This window comes from Pituophis catenifer, unplaced genomic scaffold (assembly GCF_029215685.1).
Source record: "Pituophis catenifer annectens isolate HBS135680 unplaced genomic scaffold, rPitCat1.0.hap2 SCAF_2, whole genome shotgun sequence".
NCBI lineage: Eukaryota > Metazoa > Chordata > Lepidosauria > Squamata > Colubridae > Pituophis > Pituophis catenifer.
In genome coordinates, this window is record NW_027256882.1 from 32,154,661 (window position 1) to 32,170,820 (window position 16,160).

Here is a 16,160-nt window from a genome sequence, read left to right on the forward strand (position 1 = left end):
CTGCAGTTGTTAGTACCATGGTCGTTAAGCGAATCTGACTCCCGGGACACTGCAACCGTCATAAATATGAACAAGTTGCCAAACATCTGGATCAGTGGTGGGTTTCAATTTTTTTTACTACCGGTTCTGTGGGTGTGGCTTAGTGAGCGTGGTGTGGCTTGGTGGGCATGGCTTGGGTGTGGCAGGGGAAGGATAGTGTAAAATCTCCATTCCCACCCCAATCCAAGGGAAGGATACTGCAAAATCCCCATTTCCTCCCGATCAGCTGGGACTCGGGAGGCAGAGAATAGATGGGGGTGGAGCCAGTCAGAATTTTTACTACCAGTTCTCCGAACTACTCAAAATGTCCACTACCGGTTCTCCAGAACTGGTCAGAACCTGCTGAAACCCACCTCTGATCTGGATTTTGATCACAGGATCATGGGGATGCTTCAAAGATTGTAACTGAAAAGCAGTTGTAAGTCACTTTTTTCAGTGCTGTAGTAACTTTGAATGGTCACTAAATGAACTGTTGTAAGTTTGAGGACTACCTGTAATTGCAATCGGTGTCATTCTAGAGATCAGTATTATTCACTCTTCATGTGCAAATACTCTATCCGATAGCATCTTCTTTAGAGGTTGCTAGAAGCTTCCTAACCAGTCTTGGGAAGACTTAGCATTTTCAAAAGAGTTAGCCTACAAGGATTGTTTCTTTCTTTTAAAAAAAATCCTCTTTTTTTCTGGCCCAACCTCCAGCGTCTATTAATCATGCCTCTTCCTGTGTGCAATGCCACAGGGGATGTTGAAAAGTGTTGACCATTTGAACTGCTTCTGTTCCAAACCCCATTTTTTTTTTAAATGAAGGCATTAAACAGTCCATTCGTTTGAGTACATTGGTAGATGTCACTGCTATTCTCCTGTTACGTTCCTTTATACGTTTCCTGTTGGAGAAGAATGAGATTCCTTTCCCAAGGAATTGTGATTCTTTCAGTGCAATTTTAAATCATTTCTCCTTCCAACATTTTGGATTGGAAAATTGCTGAAAACGTCCGTTCCCAGCAGTTTTCTATGTGCTAGAAATTCCTTGGAGGTTTTTTGACTCCATGGAAGTGTTCTCCAGAGGCTGGACTTTAGTTTCCATCATTAACAGCCAGTAAGGAAAAGTGGAATAAACTTACCGGAAAATAGCCCAGACTGAATAACTCCCAAGTCATGCTTGCTTGCTTGCTTATGTATGTATGTATGTATGTATGTATGTATGTATGTATGTATGTATGATTGGTTTGATTTATATGCCGCCCTTCTCCGGAGACTCAGGGCGGCTTACAATGCGTTAAGCAATAGCCTTCATACTTTTGTATATACCTGCTTAGTAGGGCTTTCGCCCCCCCCCCCCAAGTGGTGTTCTTTTTTATACAAAGTCAGCTTATTGCCCCCATAATCCGGGTCCTCATTTTACCTACCTCGAAAGGATGGAAGGCTGAGTCAACCTTGAGCCTAGTGAGATTTGAACTTGCAGTAATTGCAGGCAGCTGGTGTTACTTAACAGCACTTTAGTCTGCTGCGCCACCAAGTCCTTCAATTTGGGAACACAGCTGCATTGCATTTGCATATTCATTAGCAGGGTAGGGGTTTTTTTCTGTACTTCAAGCCTGAAAATTATTTATTTACTTAGTGTATGGCATAACATACATGGACTTGCAATGTACATTAATATTTTACCTAAATTAAGACGCAGTAAAATAAAAACGTTAAAAAGAGCTATATTCGGATAGAAATGGCATTACATAAATCAAGTATTCTAAACTGAACTGGACAAAATTGGATACAGGTAGTCCTCGACTTACGACAGTTCATTTAGTGACCGTTCAAAGTTACAACTGAAAATTGACGTGATTGTTTTACACACCACCGTTGCAGCATCGTGATCAAAATTCAGATAGTTTGGGCAACTGACTCATATTTTACGACGGTTGCAGTGTTTCGGGGTCGTATGATCCCCCTTTTTGTTGACGAGCAAAGTCAATGGGAAAAAAACAGATTCACTTAACAACCGGGTTACTAACTTAACAACCGCAGTGATTCACTTAACAACTGTGTCAGGAAAGGTTGTAAAATGGAGCAAAGCTCCATTTAACAAATTACTCACTGGGCAACATTAATTTTGGGCTCCATTGAGGTCGCAAGTCGAGGACTGTCTGTATGATACATTGACCAGATAAAAGTGGTTGCTGTTTTTTTAACAAAAGTGGACCAAAAAAAAAAAAGGGGTTGACTCATCCTTCCATCCTTTCTAAGGTAGGTAAAATGAGGACCCAATTTGTGGGGGCAATAAGCTGACTTTGTAAAAATATACAAAAGTATGAAGGCTATTGCTTAACGCACTGTAAGCCGCCCTGAGTCTCCAGAGAAGGGTGGCATATAAATCAAATAAAAAAATAAAAAATCGGGTATTATGAGTTGAATTGAGCCAAACCAGGCATTGCCCCATCGGAGGAAGCCTTCATTGCATCGCTCTGTTTAGGTTTGCAGAAGAATCTTGTTTCTGGCGCCCGCCCGCCCGCCTTAAAGAACTCCGCACCCTCCGCCTTTCCTCAGTCGGGCTACCTAGAGTCCTAGAGCTAGACAGATGAGCTGGCGGTGGGCGGAGCCTGTCACTGCTTTCCTCGATGGATCGAACTCGCCGGGCGCCCCGCCCCGCCCTCTCCACCTTTCCAGGCCTTTGGCTCGGCGTCAGTCACGTGACGGGAAGCGGAAAACCCGTCCGCAAAAGCAGCCGGCAGAGTCCGAAGGACGCGCCCCGTAGTTCCCCCCCCAATTCCTCCTCCCTCCCTTTCCCTGCCCTTCCTTTCATCCGGAGCCTGACCCGGATCTTTTCCTTTTTAAGGTGCTCTTGCCAGTCTCTTCCCCCCACCTCCACTCCCCTCCCCCGAAGCAGCCCTCGGAGACTCTGGGATGGGGGGCTGGCGGGCTTCCTCCCGGCTGATCTTCGCGGCGAGGCAACTGCAACCTTCATGCAGACGGAGGGTGGCGGTGGGAAGGGAAGCGACGAGGCTCCTCGGGGTCTTCGCGCCTGGCTGCCCGACGCTGAGCTGGACGGGGGTGAGACGCGTATTTTGCACGGAGAAGACGACGAGCTTCCCGAGGCTTTGAGCCTGCAAGCTCCGTGGGAAGGAAGGCGGGAGAAGAGAAATTGCAGCAGCAGCAGCAGCGGATCTTCCGAGCGAGCAGCCATCCGGTGGCTAAACGGGTGAGAATAACACACACACAAAAAACATGCACACACACACACACCTCTCTACACCTGTTTGTGAAGCCAGGACCCCTATCCACCTCCCCTCCCCATTAATAGAATAGAACAGAACAAAACAAAACAAAACAGAACAGAACACTTTATTGGACAAGTGTGATCGGACACACAAGGAGGCTGTCTTTGGTGCACACACACACACACCCCTACACCTGTTTCTAAAGCCAGCACCCCCATCCACCTCCCCTCCCCATGAATAGCATAGAACAGAACAGAACAGGAACACAGAACAGAACAGAACACTTTATTGGCCAAGTGTGATTGGACACACAAGGAATCTGTCTTTGGTGCATAAACTCTCAGTGTACCTAAAAGGACAAGATACGTTCACCAAGAATCATAAGGTACAACACTTAATGATAGTCGTAGGGTACAAATAAGCAATGCTACAGCCTCTGCTAACCCTGTATTTTATTTGCTTGTCCGGGATGGCCGGCGGGCTATATTTGCTTGTCTATGGGACAGAGACACACACATACACACACACACACACACACACACCCCTCACCTGTTTCTAAAGCCAGCAACCCCATCCACCTCCCCTCCCTATTGCTAGAATAGAATACAACAGAACAGAACAGAACTCTTCCTTGGCCAAGTGTGATCGGACACACAAGGAATTTGTCTTTGGTGCATAAGCTCTCACTGTAAAATAAAAGGACAAGATACATTCACCAAGAATCATAAGGTACAACACTTAATGATAGTCATAGGGTACAAATAAGCGATGCTACAGCCTCTGCTAACCCTGTATTTTATTTGCTTGTCCAGGATGGCAGCTGGATTCTATTTGCTTGTCTATAGGACGGACACACACACACACACATACACCTGTTTCTAAAGCTAGCACCCCCATCCACCTCCCCTCCCCATAAATAGAATAGAACAGAACGGAACAGGAACACAGAACAGAACAGAACACTTTATTGGCCAAGTGTGATTGGACACACAAGGAATTTGTCTTTGGTGCATAAACTCTCAGTGTACCTAAAAGGACAAGATACATTCACCAAGAATCATAAGGTACAACACTTAATGATAGTCATCGGGTACAAATAAGCAATGCTACAGCCTCTACTAACCCTATACTTTATTTGCTTGTTCGGGATGGCAGGAAGCGTTCCCCAGATTTTACATCTCTGTTTGGGTTCTCATGTGATGCTGCCTAGCGTTGCGTGCATTTGGCCGGGATGTGCAGTTTTGAGCTGAGTGTGTCAGTGCTGTCTTAAGCCATTTGGATAGTACAAAAAATCATTCATAAGACCGGGGGGGGGGGGGGGGTGTTCATGTGTCAAGGATCAGTTGTGAGGTAGATTCAGTACAAATACCATCATACATACAGTATTACTGTCCTGAATGGTTCAACAGAAACCCAAAGCTCAACAAAAATGACTGTAAATTCTTCTTTTTCCAATTTAAAAAGGCTGAGATTTCATGAAGGTAACAGCTCTCGCCATTAGTTAGTGTTATTGCCTGAAGCCATCCAAGATTCAGGGTGAGGCAAGTCAGAATCATGTGAAATGTAATGATTCTTGAATTTGGTGCCATTTTCTAGTAATTATTTTTATAGGCAATCCCTAGTGGAAACTTCCCTCCAGTATCCACGTGGATGATCAGGGGTTCTTGGGAATATAGGTTGGGAATACTGTAATCTAGTGTCTTCAAAGTTGAGAGAACTAGAAGCTGATAGAGCGCTGCTTGGTTAGCGCAAGATCTCTTGATCATTCCAGTTTAGAAAAAGATCAAATAGCTGGATGTGAAAAAAGCAATATTTAAAGGTCATTAGAGGACCAACTGTTCCCTTAACTTTCCTTTTGTTCCTTACATTTCAAAAGAAACTCATTTTTTAGTTATTGTTGGTATTTGTTGCAATTCTTATCTCATTCTGAGCCTTAACTTTCTCTGTCCTTGCAGATTTGGGCTATTTGCTGATTATTCTGCTTTAGTTACAAGCTGCTCTATCCATTTTTTTATACTTGTCCTTTTTGTCCCTCACTTAGTCAGAACATTTTGTGCAACCATGATTTTTAAATCTTGATTTTTTAAAAAAAAATCAGTCATGCATTAGGTTAGGCTATGAAGCATGGCTTATTTAAAAAAGGCTGGATTCATTGCTCAAGCCAAAACACATAAATTTGCTTCTAGTGCAGAACTAACCTGCTGCCCCAATAGTTTTTCATGTTATGAACCCTTCCCCCTCCTCTTCCTCCCCCCCCTCCTCCCCCCCTCCTCCTCTTCTTCTTCTTCTTCTTCGAATGGATACAACTCATCTTTTCATTCTGATGCTCTCCTTGCTCATTTCTGTCTGGAAAAAAATATAACAGGCATATTAAACTTAAAAAGGATGCCAGTTTTCTACAGAGTTCATAGCATCCTTGGTGTGCTCTGAACATTGCTGGTATCCTTACGATTTATATTGACTGTTTCCTAATACGATTTGATTGCTTATTTGTTCCTTATGACTATCATTCAGTGTTGCACTTTATGATTCTTGATGAATGTATCTTTTCTTTTATGTACACTGAGAGCATATGCACCAAGACAAATTCCTTGTGTGTCCAATCACACTTGGCCAATAAAGAATTCTATTCTATTCTATTCTTGCTTGAAGATGTTTCATTACCCAACTGGGTAACATCAGCGTGAGTGTATTAGAGAGTGTTAGAAGCTCGGGCACACGAAGTTTGCATGGAGCTGAAGAAGTGTTCCCGGAATTTGGAAGAAAAACACACTTTTATATATGATTACACAGTTTATTGCTATAGATTATGAATTATTACTGGAGACAGGTGGAGAGGGCAGCCATTGGTCCCTGCAATCAACAATGGCCACGCCCATTTTGATGGCACCTACCTAAGTAACTGAAAACATCATTGATAGAAATTTGAATCCAAAACTGGAGTAGATTTCCCCTGTCAGACTTCGATGCTATCTCAAAATAAATGAATTTCCAAACTGCCAATCTTTAAGGAAATCTTCTCTTTATTCAAGTACAGCAACCGGATCATGACTCGTGCGGACAAGACTGACCTTTTGCCCCCCAATCCCTCCCTTTCCGATCCCCAATTCTTGCTTCTCATTGGCTATCTTCCAAGTCACTCTCCTGACTTCTTGTCTCGTCATTTCACAGGAATGGTCCCCCCTCTTCATTTCCACAGAGACCAAGCTTCAAAGGGATTTAGCAGGCAAAAGTTCAGGGCTTGTCTCCCTTTTCTATGTCAGCGCTGAGACGCTGACATCCCCATTGTGGGCACTAAGTTTCCAGATAGCTGACTTCAACTTCTACTATGGTCAGTAAGGGCCACAATGTGCAAGGAATTCTGGGAAATGTGGTCCATGCGTCTCAGGATATCCAGGTTAAAGAAGGCCGCTCTGGGTTTTCATAAGCTTTTCCTCTATAATCATCTGTAATTATCACTGCATGATTTTTGGCAGGTTAGTAGATGTTCTGAACTGACTCACATGCCTGGATTCAGTCTTTAGACATCTCAATCCCTGGAATGGCACCTACTGGTCATGGATTGCCATGGGGTGGGATTCATAATAGAAAGTCTTTTGCAAATTCTGAAAAATCTTTATGCTAAAAACAAGTGCTATTTTTGTTTTAAGGACATCAGGCAAATTCTGAAGATGCGGCCCTGTGCATCTTGTGAAGGAGGAACCACAGACTTTTGAGCCCAAATCCATGAAACTGATCCTGGGCAGATATGCAAGAGAATTCCAGGAAAATGTCTTCATTGGGTAAGGATTTCATTCTTCTTTTACGGATTTGAAGGGTATTGTTAATGTTGTTTTGTGGGCCCATGCTGATCAAGGGACATCCCTTCCTGAAATCACATTTCTGTTTTTGTTTTGACCTGAAGACGAATTAAATGCTCTTGAAGTAAAATTAACTAATTCTAATCAAGGAGAGAAGCAACCTAAGGAGAAATTTCCTGACGGAACAATTAAGCAGTAGAAGACGTTGCCTCCAGAAATTGTAAATGCTCCAACACTGGAAGTTTTAAAGAAAAGATCGGATAACCATTTGTCTGAAATGCTACAGCCATGATGGTGAACCTATGGCATGCGTGCCCAAGGTGGCACGCAAAGCCATCTTTCCGGACACGCGAGTTTTCGCCAAACTCAACCTGCAGCTGCACATGCACATGCGCCCCAGCTGGTGTTTGGTGCTCATGCGCGCAATTCAGGGGACCCAGCTGGTCTTCGGAGCTCTCCTGCGCATGCAAGCATGTTTGTGCACACGCACAAGATTACAGCGCAGGCATGTAGATGGTGTTCGTGCGTGTGCATTGTGCACATGATAACCATGCGCAAAGGGTGCCATTGCGCACAGGGTGTGCGTGTGAAAGCCGTGCACGGATAGCACGCTCGCATGTGAAGCATGTACCTGTTCAGCACTTGATGAGTAAAAGGTTCTCCACCACTGTGCCAGTGGTGGGTTCCGCCCGGTTCCGCCGAGCCAGTAGCGGTGACGATATGACGTCACTGAACCAGTTCTCCCCCACCCCCCGCATTATTCTTACCTTTTATTTGGCCCCACACCCAATCTATTGCTGCCTCCTGAGTCCCAGCTGATGGCTAGAGGGAAAAAAACTGTTTAAACTCTTGCCCCGGGGCTTCAAAGGGCCGCCCTACAGCTGATCAGTGGTAAATGAAAACAGATGAGTAGACCGGTGCCTGCAAAAATACATGAGTAGATCAGTGCCTGCAAAAATAAATAGGTAGACCAGTGCCTGCAAAAATACATGAGTAGATCAGTGCCTGCAAAAATAAATGGGTAGATTGGTACAGCTTTGCAAGCAGTTAAAAGCCTGGTAGACCAGTACCTCTGCTAAATCCTAAAGAATTGTCACATGACCATCAAGCCATGCCCACAAAATAAGCCACACCCACAGAACCGGTAGTAAAAAAATTTAGAACCCGCCCCTGCACTGTGCTATAGGGTTTCCTGCCTAAGCAGGGGGTTGGACTAGAAGACCTCCAAGGTCCCTTCCAACTCTGTTATTCTATTCTATTCTAATTAACCAAGTGCAAGCAAACTCAATAGGGAAGCCAAATTCCCTTGAACAGCCATGTTGCTAACTTAACAATTGCAGTGACTGGGAAGAGTCAGTGGGGCTAAACTCACTTGACAACTGTCTAAATTAGCCACAGAAACTTTGGGCTCAATTGTGGTCGTAAGTCGAGGACTATCCATACTTCACAAGGTTGACAAAAGTCTGAAAATACCTTAGCTATGTGTGATGAAGTCTGAAAATATGTTAGCTATGTGTGATGACCTTTGGCACGGCACAGAGGCAACACAGTCAGCTGACACTTCATACCGCCCCTTTTATTGCTCCAAATTTTCCCAAACGCTCCCACGTTTCTGGCAAGTCCCAGAGCAAAGTGATGACACACACACCTCCAGCAGCCTCTGGCTGCAAGTAGTCCAGCACAACGCTGTGAGCACAATGGCTGCAAAGCAAGAAATCCAGCAGGGCAAGTCAATGAGTCCAGGAAGCAAAGGAACAAGGCAATTAATCCAGGAAGCCATAAAGAAAGCAAGAAATCCAGGAAACTTCAAATGTCGGCAACGGCACTCAACACTCCATGAATTCAGTGTTTGTTCCCGACAAATGCCCCTCCCCACAGTGTTTCCTTAAGTCTCAGTCCCCAGGTGTGCGTTGTGTAGAGGGGCAAGGCGCTCTCCTCCCAAGTAGTAGTAGTGGTCAGCCTGCGCTGTTCCCGCCTTCTTTCCACTCTCCTTGCTCGAGGATCAGGAGGGGGTAGTCCTTGCTTGTCACCTGAGCTCTGTCTCTCATGTTCACTGCTTAGTCTCTCTTGGTCATCCTGGCCCCGTTCCTCTCTGCCTACAAGCCATCCCAATCTTGAAAGGCTCTGGCTTGACTTGGCTGCTCCTCCCCATATTCCTCCGAAGCCAACGGAGCCGCCCCCTCAATCTCCATCGGCTTCCTCCGCAGATTCAAGCTCCACCGGGGGCATGACATTATGCTTCCATTGCTTCTACAAGCTAAGTTGCTTCTTATCCAACCATTATCTAGTCTGCAGCTGTTCTTCTTGTCTCTCAGATGGAGATATCTGCAGCTCTTTTATTGGCCTCAAAGGCTGTTAGGATGTTATTTGTAAATGGTAGAAGTGAGCAATATCATACACTGTATCCCCCCCCCCAAAAAAAACCATAATAGTCAGCAATGTCTTCTTTTTCAATATTTTTCCTCTCTCTTAATTAGAATTCCCTAACGTGACAATAAAGTTAGAAGACAAAGAAGACGTCTCATGGCTTCCAAACAACCAGGTGGCAGAAGGAAGTCGGAGTTTCTCAATTGATCATTCAGGTACAGAAGGAGTAACCTAGATTTGTGCCCAGTGCTTTTTAAGGTCCACAGGATGGAGCTAGACAGATTAAGGAACTAAATTCCTTAAATGAAGTGTAGTGGAGCATAACGATTCCAGAGCTGAACCAAGAGCTAGGCTGTGCACATTTTATATTTATTACCTTAGTCCTGGCAATCTACCATATTCCAGTTTCAATATTTGGGACAAGTATGTAATATTAGCAACTTTACTTCTAGAATGATAAATATAAGTTTCATTGAGCCAAGAACACCCCCACCAACACTTGCAGGCCAAACTACTTACATATCAAGAGAAAGCAAACCCTGGAGCCTGGATAGCTCAGCAGACTAATGCATTGTAATTTAACTCCAGCTGTCTGCAATTAGTAAGTTCGAATCTTGCCAGGTTGACTCAGCCTTCCATCCTTTCTAAGGGAGGTAAATTGAGGACCCAATTTGTGGGGGCAATAAGCTGACTTTGTAAAAATATACAAAAGTATGAAGGCTATTGCTTAACGCATTGTAAGCCGCCCTGAGTCTCCGGAGAAGGGCGGCATATAAATCAAATTAAAAAAAAAAAAAAAAAACTCCCTTTCAGCACTGATGATGTTACCTAGTTGGGTAATGAAACATCTGTAAGAAAACAATGAAGCACACGGCGCATTGAGAACCTCACAGTTCAACCTTGAGATACAAATAATTCTCATTTTGTTTGTTTTCTTTCTGTGTAGGGTTTCCAGTTCCCAAGTCTGAAGTGATCCATGGGGGAGATCCATGGATTCCGGAGCCTATTTCACAAGAAAAAGAAATTCCAATAGATTATGGTTCTGGTAAGATTAACTATTGAGTGAATTATTGCAATTAATCTAGATTCCCCACCCCAGGAGTTCCTTAATTGGTGCACCACTGAAATAACCAGGTTATGGAGAAAGTCTTTCCATGTGGTTACTAAGAGTTGACACTAAATTGATATCACATAATCAATTAGTCAATCTAGCTAGAATTAGAAGTTCTCTAATTCTGCTCCATTATACCACTGTAGCATTGATCTAGACCAGGTGTCAGCAACCTGCGGCTCTGGAGCCGCATGTGGCTCTTTCACTCCTCTGCTGCGACTCCCTGTCACTCAAAATATGCGTCACAACTGCCCATTTGTGACACCTGCCAGCATGCGATTTATTGAGCTTTTCAACCCCCGATAGGCCAACCATGGATAAATCCAAGAAAAGAAAAGTTTCAGAAGAAAAGAGAACATTTAATTCAACTACATATGCTAGTTTTGTGGCTGCTCAAGAAATAGTCAGGCACGGGAAGGGTTTTGTGGCTCCCGGTGTTTTCTTTTCTGTGGGAAACGGGGCCAAATGGCTCTTTGAGCGTTAAGATTGCAGACCCCCGATCTAGACTTTGAGGAAACCAAGTTCAGTTTTAATTCAGTCATTGGATCATCTTGATTTGAGGATAACACAATTGGAGAAATACCACAATTGTATTTTGAAATACTTTAAGACAAAATTACTTTTCTTTCCCTTCATATGCCTTAATGTTGTGCTTGGTATAATGTGCCCATTCTGAAATTACTGTGTATTTTTTGTGGGGGAGAACTATCCTTCACAGATTGGCTCTAAGGCAGCGTTGTTGTTTTTTTAATTTGATTTATATGCCGCCCTTCTCCGGAAACTCAGGGCGGCTTACAATGTGCTAAGCAATATTTTCCTCCAGAACTGTTGGCATTGCAGTTCCCAGAATTCCACGGCATCAGAGCAAAGAGAATTCTGGGAGTTGAAGTCCCAATACACCTGGAAATTGCCATGTTGGGAACAGTTGTTCTGAATTATTGCCTAAAGTTCTGGGATTTGCCCAGAAAATTGCAGATGTCCTCCATTGCCAGTTACCAAAATAATTATTCTATCATATCTCATTTCTTCTGATCAGAGCTTCCAGATGTAATAATAAAGCTGGAACAGGAAGAGATTCCGTATGTTCCCTGCCCCCAGGTTTCAGAAACAAGTGTGACATTCAAAACAGTCCAATCAGGTAAGTTGAGATTAATTTACTCCATTAAATTTTATCACTAGGAAGAAAGGACTGTGCTGACCTTACCTCAAATTCCTTCTAAGAGCCAGTTTGGTCTAGTGTTGCAGGCTAGAAACCAGGTGATAGTGAATTTTAGTCCTACCCAGGGGTGAAATACTCCTGGTTCAGACCGGATTGCCCGATTGCAATAGCGGCAGGTGGTTCGGAGAACCGCTAGCAAAAATCCCTGCCCCCCCACCATGCCCAGCTGAGCCGCGCAATCATCAGAGGCTTTTTTTTTTAATTTTTAAAAGCATTTTTTCTACAACCTCTTCGGCTGAAAAAAAAATGCTTTTAAAAGTAAAAAAAAAAAAGCCTCTGATGATCAGGCGGCTCAGCTGGGATCGTCAGAGGCTTTTAAAAGCATTTTTTAAATAACCTTTTCGGCCGAAGAGTTTGTAGAAAAAATGGTTTTAAAAGTTAAAAAAAAAAAGAGTTGGCCATGCCCACCCAGTCACATTACCCCCTCCCCCATCAACCCATGCCCACAAACTGGTAGTAACAAATTTTACATTTCACCACTGGTCCTACCTTAGGAATGAAAGTCATTTGGGTGATTTTGGATTAATCACTAGGAAACAAAGAGTTCTAGTCTCTCCTTAGGCCTGAAAGCAGTTACCCTCTCTGAGCCCAATCTACCTCACTGGGTTATTGTTATTGTGGGGAAAAGAGGAGGAAGAAGGAATATTAGATATGTTTGCCATTTTGAATTATTTATAAAAATAATAAAGATAGGATAAACAAATAAATAAGGGATGTAATGTTCCTTCTCAGTCAAATACGTGCTTTCCTACTTAATCTCTTTCTCGTATGCATTAAGCAAGATGTTGCTTCTGAACCAAGATTCTCAATCTGGGTACAATAACAGGACATAAAGATGTGTGTGTGTGTGTGTGTGTGTGTGTGTGTGTGTGTGTTTGTGTGTGATCCATCAGGTTCCATATTCATTCTGCTTTTAGAGGATATGAGATGCCAAGCTGGAGAAAGACCTCAATCTGGGACACAAATTACATTGTGGTTTAACACAATCTATGTAAACTGGAGCACCACCTGGGGTAGATCTTAATGATCTTATTTCCATGAATTAGTCAAGATATAGACAGAGGTTATCTTCCAAGAGATGTCTGAGGACAATCAAGAGGTCAAAAATCCTGTCACAAGTCCCCCAAACATTTTGACTCCCCACCCCTACCCAGCAGATGTCCCTGCTGAAACCCTAATCCTGGCTTGATTAAAAATGAGCATTTCTTTGTTTATCCCAATAGGAGGTGGCCATGACAAAACGTTGCAGAGAGAAATACCATTTTACTCTGGCTTTGTGAGACGTTTCCCTGACAAACCCGACCGTGTCAAACAAGAGAACCAGAACACGGCAGAGAAGCCCCACAAGTGCTCTTGCTGCACCAAAAGCTTCATGAAGAGGTCCAACCTTCGTACCCATGAGAGAATCCACACGGGGGAAAAGCCATTCCGGTGCTCCGAATGTGGCAACAGCTTCAGCGACGGTTCCAGTCTCATCAGGCACAAGCGGAAGCACACCGGGGAGAAGCCGTACAGCTGCTCGGCGTGTGGGAAGCGGTTCAACCAGAGCTCCAGCCTCATCAGGCACGAGCGGAGTCACACGGAGCAGAGACCCTACAAATGCTTGGAGTGTGGGAAAAGGTTCAACCAGAGCTCCACCCTCGTGCGGCACGAAAGGATCCACCGAGAACAGAGACTATACAAATGCTCGGGCTGCGAGAAGAGATTTATTCAGAGCTCCAGTCTCCTGGCTCATGAGAGGATCCACCGGGGAGAGAAACCCTACAGCTGCACAGCTTGCGGGAAAGGCTTTGTCCAGAAATCTAACCTTCTGATTCACGAGATGAAACACACCGGTTTGAAGCCATTCAAGTGTCCGGACTGCGGGAAAGGTTTCAATCAGAATTCAAGTCTCGTCATACACCGGAGAATCCACACAGGGGAAAAACCATACAGTTGCTCGCACTGCCGGAGACCTTTCAGCGACAAGTCGAGCCTTAACAAACATGAGCGAGCCCACCGAGGGGACAAACCTTACAAGTGTTCCAGCTGCGGGAAAAGTTTCGTGCGTAGGTCTCACCTCTTGACTCACGAAAGGATCCATACGGGCGTGAAGCCATTCAAGTGCTCGGACTGTGGGAAAAGCTTCAGCAGCCGGTCACACTTGATTAGGCACGAGGGGACGCACACGGGGGAGAAGCCCTACGATTGCTCATTCTGCGGGAAGAGCTTCAACCGGAAGTCCAACCTGACGAATCACGAGAGGACGCACACGGGGGAGAAGCCTTACAAGTGCTCCGATTGCGGGAAAAGCTTCAGCGACAGATCCAGCCTGATTAAACACGAGCGGATCCACACCGGGGAGAAGCCGTACAGCTGCGCGTCCTGCGAGAAGAGTTTCAGCGACAAATCGAGCCTTATCAGGCACGAGCGAATCCATACGGAGGAGAAGCCGTACAAATGCTCCGATTGCGGGAAAGGATTCAACCAGAGCTCGAGTCTCATTGTGCACGAGAGAACCCACACGGGCGAGAAACCCTTCAAATGCTCCGACTGCGGGAAAGGCTTCATTCGCAGGACGATTCTTAATAAACACGAGAGGACCCATGCTGGGGAAAAACAATAAAAAAAAACAACCCGGGGTAGTGGACAAGGCCCAGATTCCATTATGAACTCTAGGTCTTCTGATTTGACAGTACACTTGCTTGAAGGAAGCTGTTGGAATGAATGTAGGCTAGTCATAGAGCTGTGCACTAAGAGTCTTTTATTTCTGTGATTTTAGATAGCCTTAGAGCAGAGATAGACAGTTATGGCAACTTTAGGACCTGTGGACTTCAACTCCCAGAATTCCTGAGGCAGCCATTTTATGCTGACTCTCAAGAATTCTGGGAGTTGAAGTCCACAGGTGGTAACGTTCCCATAGTTGCCCATCCCAGCCTTAGAGAGAGGTTTCTCCTTGCCTTCCAAGCCCTTTGTCGTCATCATGTGACATGGGGATTGACGCATAGACCACGGGTCAACACCAAATTCCCTGTTTAAAGGCATTATGTCGAGTGAAGTGCAAACATGCTAGATTCTACTGCTGGAATGCGATTCTGATATTATTCCTCCATGGAGATCTGTCGGCGGATGTAGAGGGGGGATGCAGAAGACAGTCGATAACGGTTAACAGTCAATAGACTGGAGGATTGTGGGAAAATAAAATGAGTGTATGGTGGAAAAATAAAACATGGATTATAAAGAATTACGAACCTAAATTTAGAAAAGAAACGGCTGCATTAATAACCATAAAAAGTACTTTTTAAACATTTAAGTGTTGTTACTTAATAATAGTCCCTAGTGGAAGGACGGATGTCTTATCCCTGTTTAAATGGATGACTGAGTCATTCTGGCTTTCCAAAATTAGATTAGAAGCCGTTTGGGTATCTGGAGTTTCACATCTGTAATTAGATTTCTTTTACCCTCTCCTCTCTTGCACTCCCTCACTGTAAGTCTTCCTTAAGACTTAAGGGGAAATATGGTAACAATCTATGCAGGACTGTCAAACTCAATTTCATTGAGGGTCGCATCAGAGTTGTGTTTGACATTGGGGGGCCAGGTGGGCGTGGCCAACTCGACAACACTCATGTCGGGGGCGCCTGTGGTGGCCTGAGCATTGTGTCAGCGAAAATGGGCTCCCAAGTTCTGTATTCGGCTGCGACAGCATCCTGCAACATTCTGTTGTTGCTGGCAGAGGCACTATGGGCCAGTCCTTCGCTGTTTCCAGGGTGGCCCCACGGGCCAGATCTAAGCACCCCGGAGGCCGGATTCGCCCCATGGGCCTTGAGTTTGACACCCTGGTCTACGGACATAGATAATGCTTTTCTTACAACTACAATTAGGATCAGAATTACCATGGCTAAGCAAAGCGATTGTTAAATGAGGGGTGCCTGATTTTACGACCTTTTTTGCCATGGTTGTTAAGCGAATCACTGCAGTTGTTAAGCAAAGCACATAGTCGTTAAGCGAATTCAGCTTTCTCCGATGACTTTGCTTGTCGGAAGCCAACTGGGTAGGTGCTGGTCACATGACGTGTGCCGGTTGCCAACCTTCCAAATTTTGATCATGTAACCATGAGGATACTGCAACGGTCGTAAACGCAAGGACTTTTCTCAGTGCCGTAACTTCGGTTGCTAAATGAATAGTTGTAAGTTGAGGACTACCCATATCTAAAAGGCATAGTTGGAGAATCAAGTTGAGCATGGACCAAGAGAACAGGGTGGGTTCTAAAATTTTTTACTACCGGTTCTGTGGGCGTGGCTTATTTTGTGGGCATGGCTTGGGGGAGAAATGTGACATGGGCGTGGCCAACTTTTTTTTTTTTTTTTTTTACTTTTAAAAGCATTTTTTCTACAACCTTAAGAGGTTGCAGAAAAAAACACTTTGAAAAGCCTCTG

General features: G+C 44.5%; 1 protein-coding gene across 1 annotated transcript; it reads left to right on the forward strand.

The window, feature by feature from the left end:
• The first annotated feature begins 2,884 nt into the window (after window positions 1-2,884).
• Window positions 2,885-14,968, forward strand: LOC139312060 (zinc finger protein 271-like). Its single transcript, XM_070936584.1, has 6 exons — window positions 2,885-3,229; window positions 6,899-7,030; window positions 9,526-9,630; window positions 10,362-10,460; window positions 11,563-11,664; window positions 12,969-14,968. Exons 2-6 carry the CDS (start codon window positions 6,997-6,999, stop codon window positions 14,348-14,350), a joined length of 1,722 nt encoding a protein of 573 aa, XP_070792685.1. The 5' UTR covers window positions 2,885-3,229; window positions 6,899-6,996; the 3' UTR covers window positions 14,351-14,968.
• The last annotated feature ends 1,192 nt before the right edge of the window (window positions 14,969-16,160 follow it).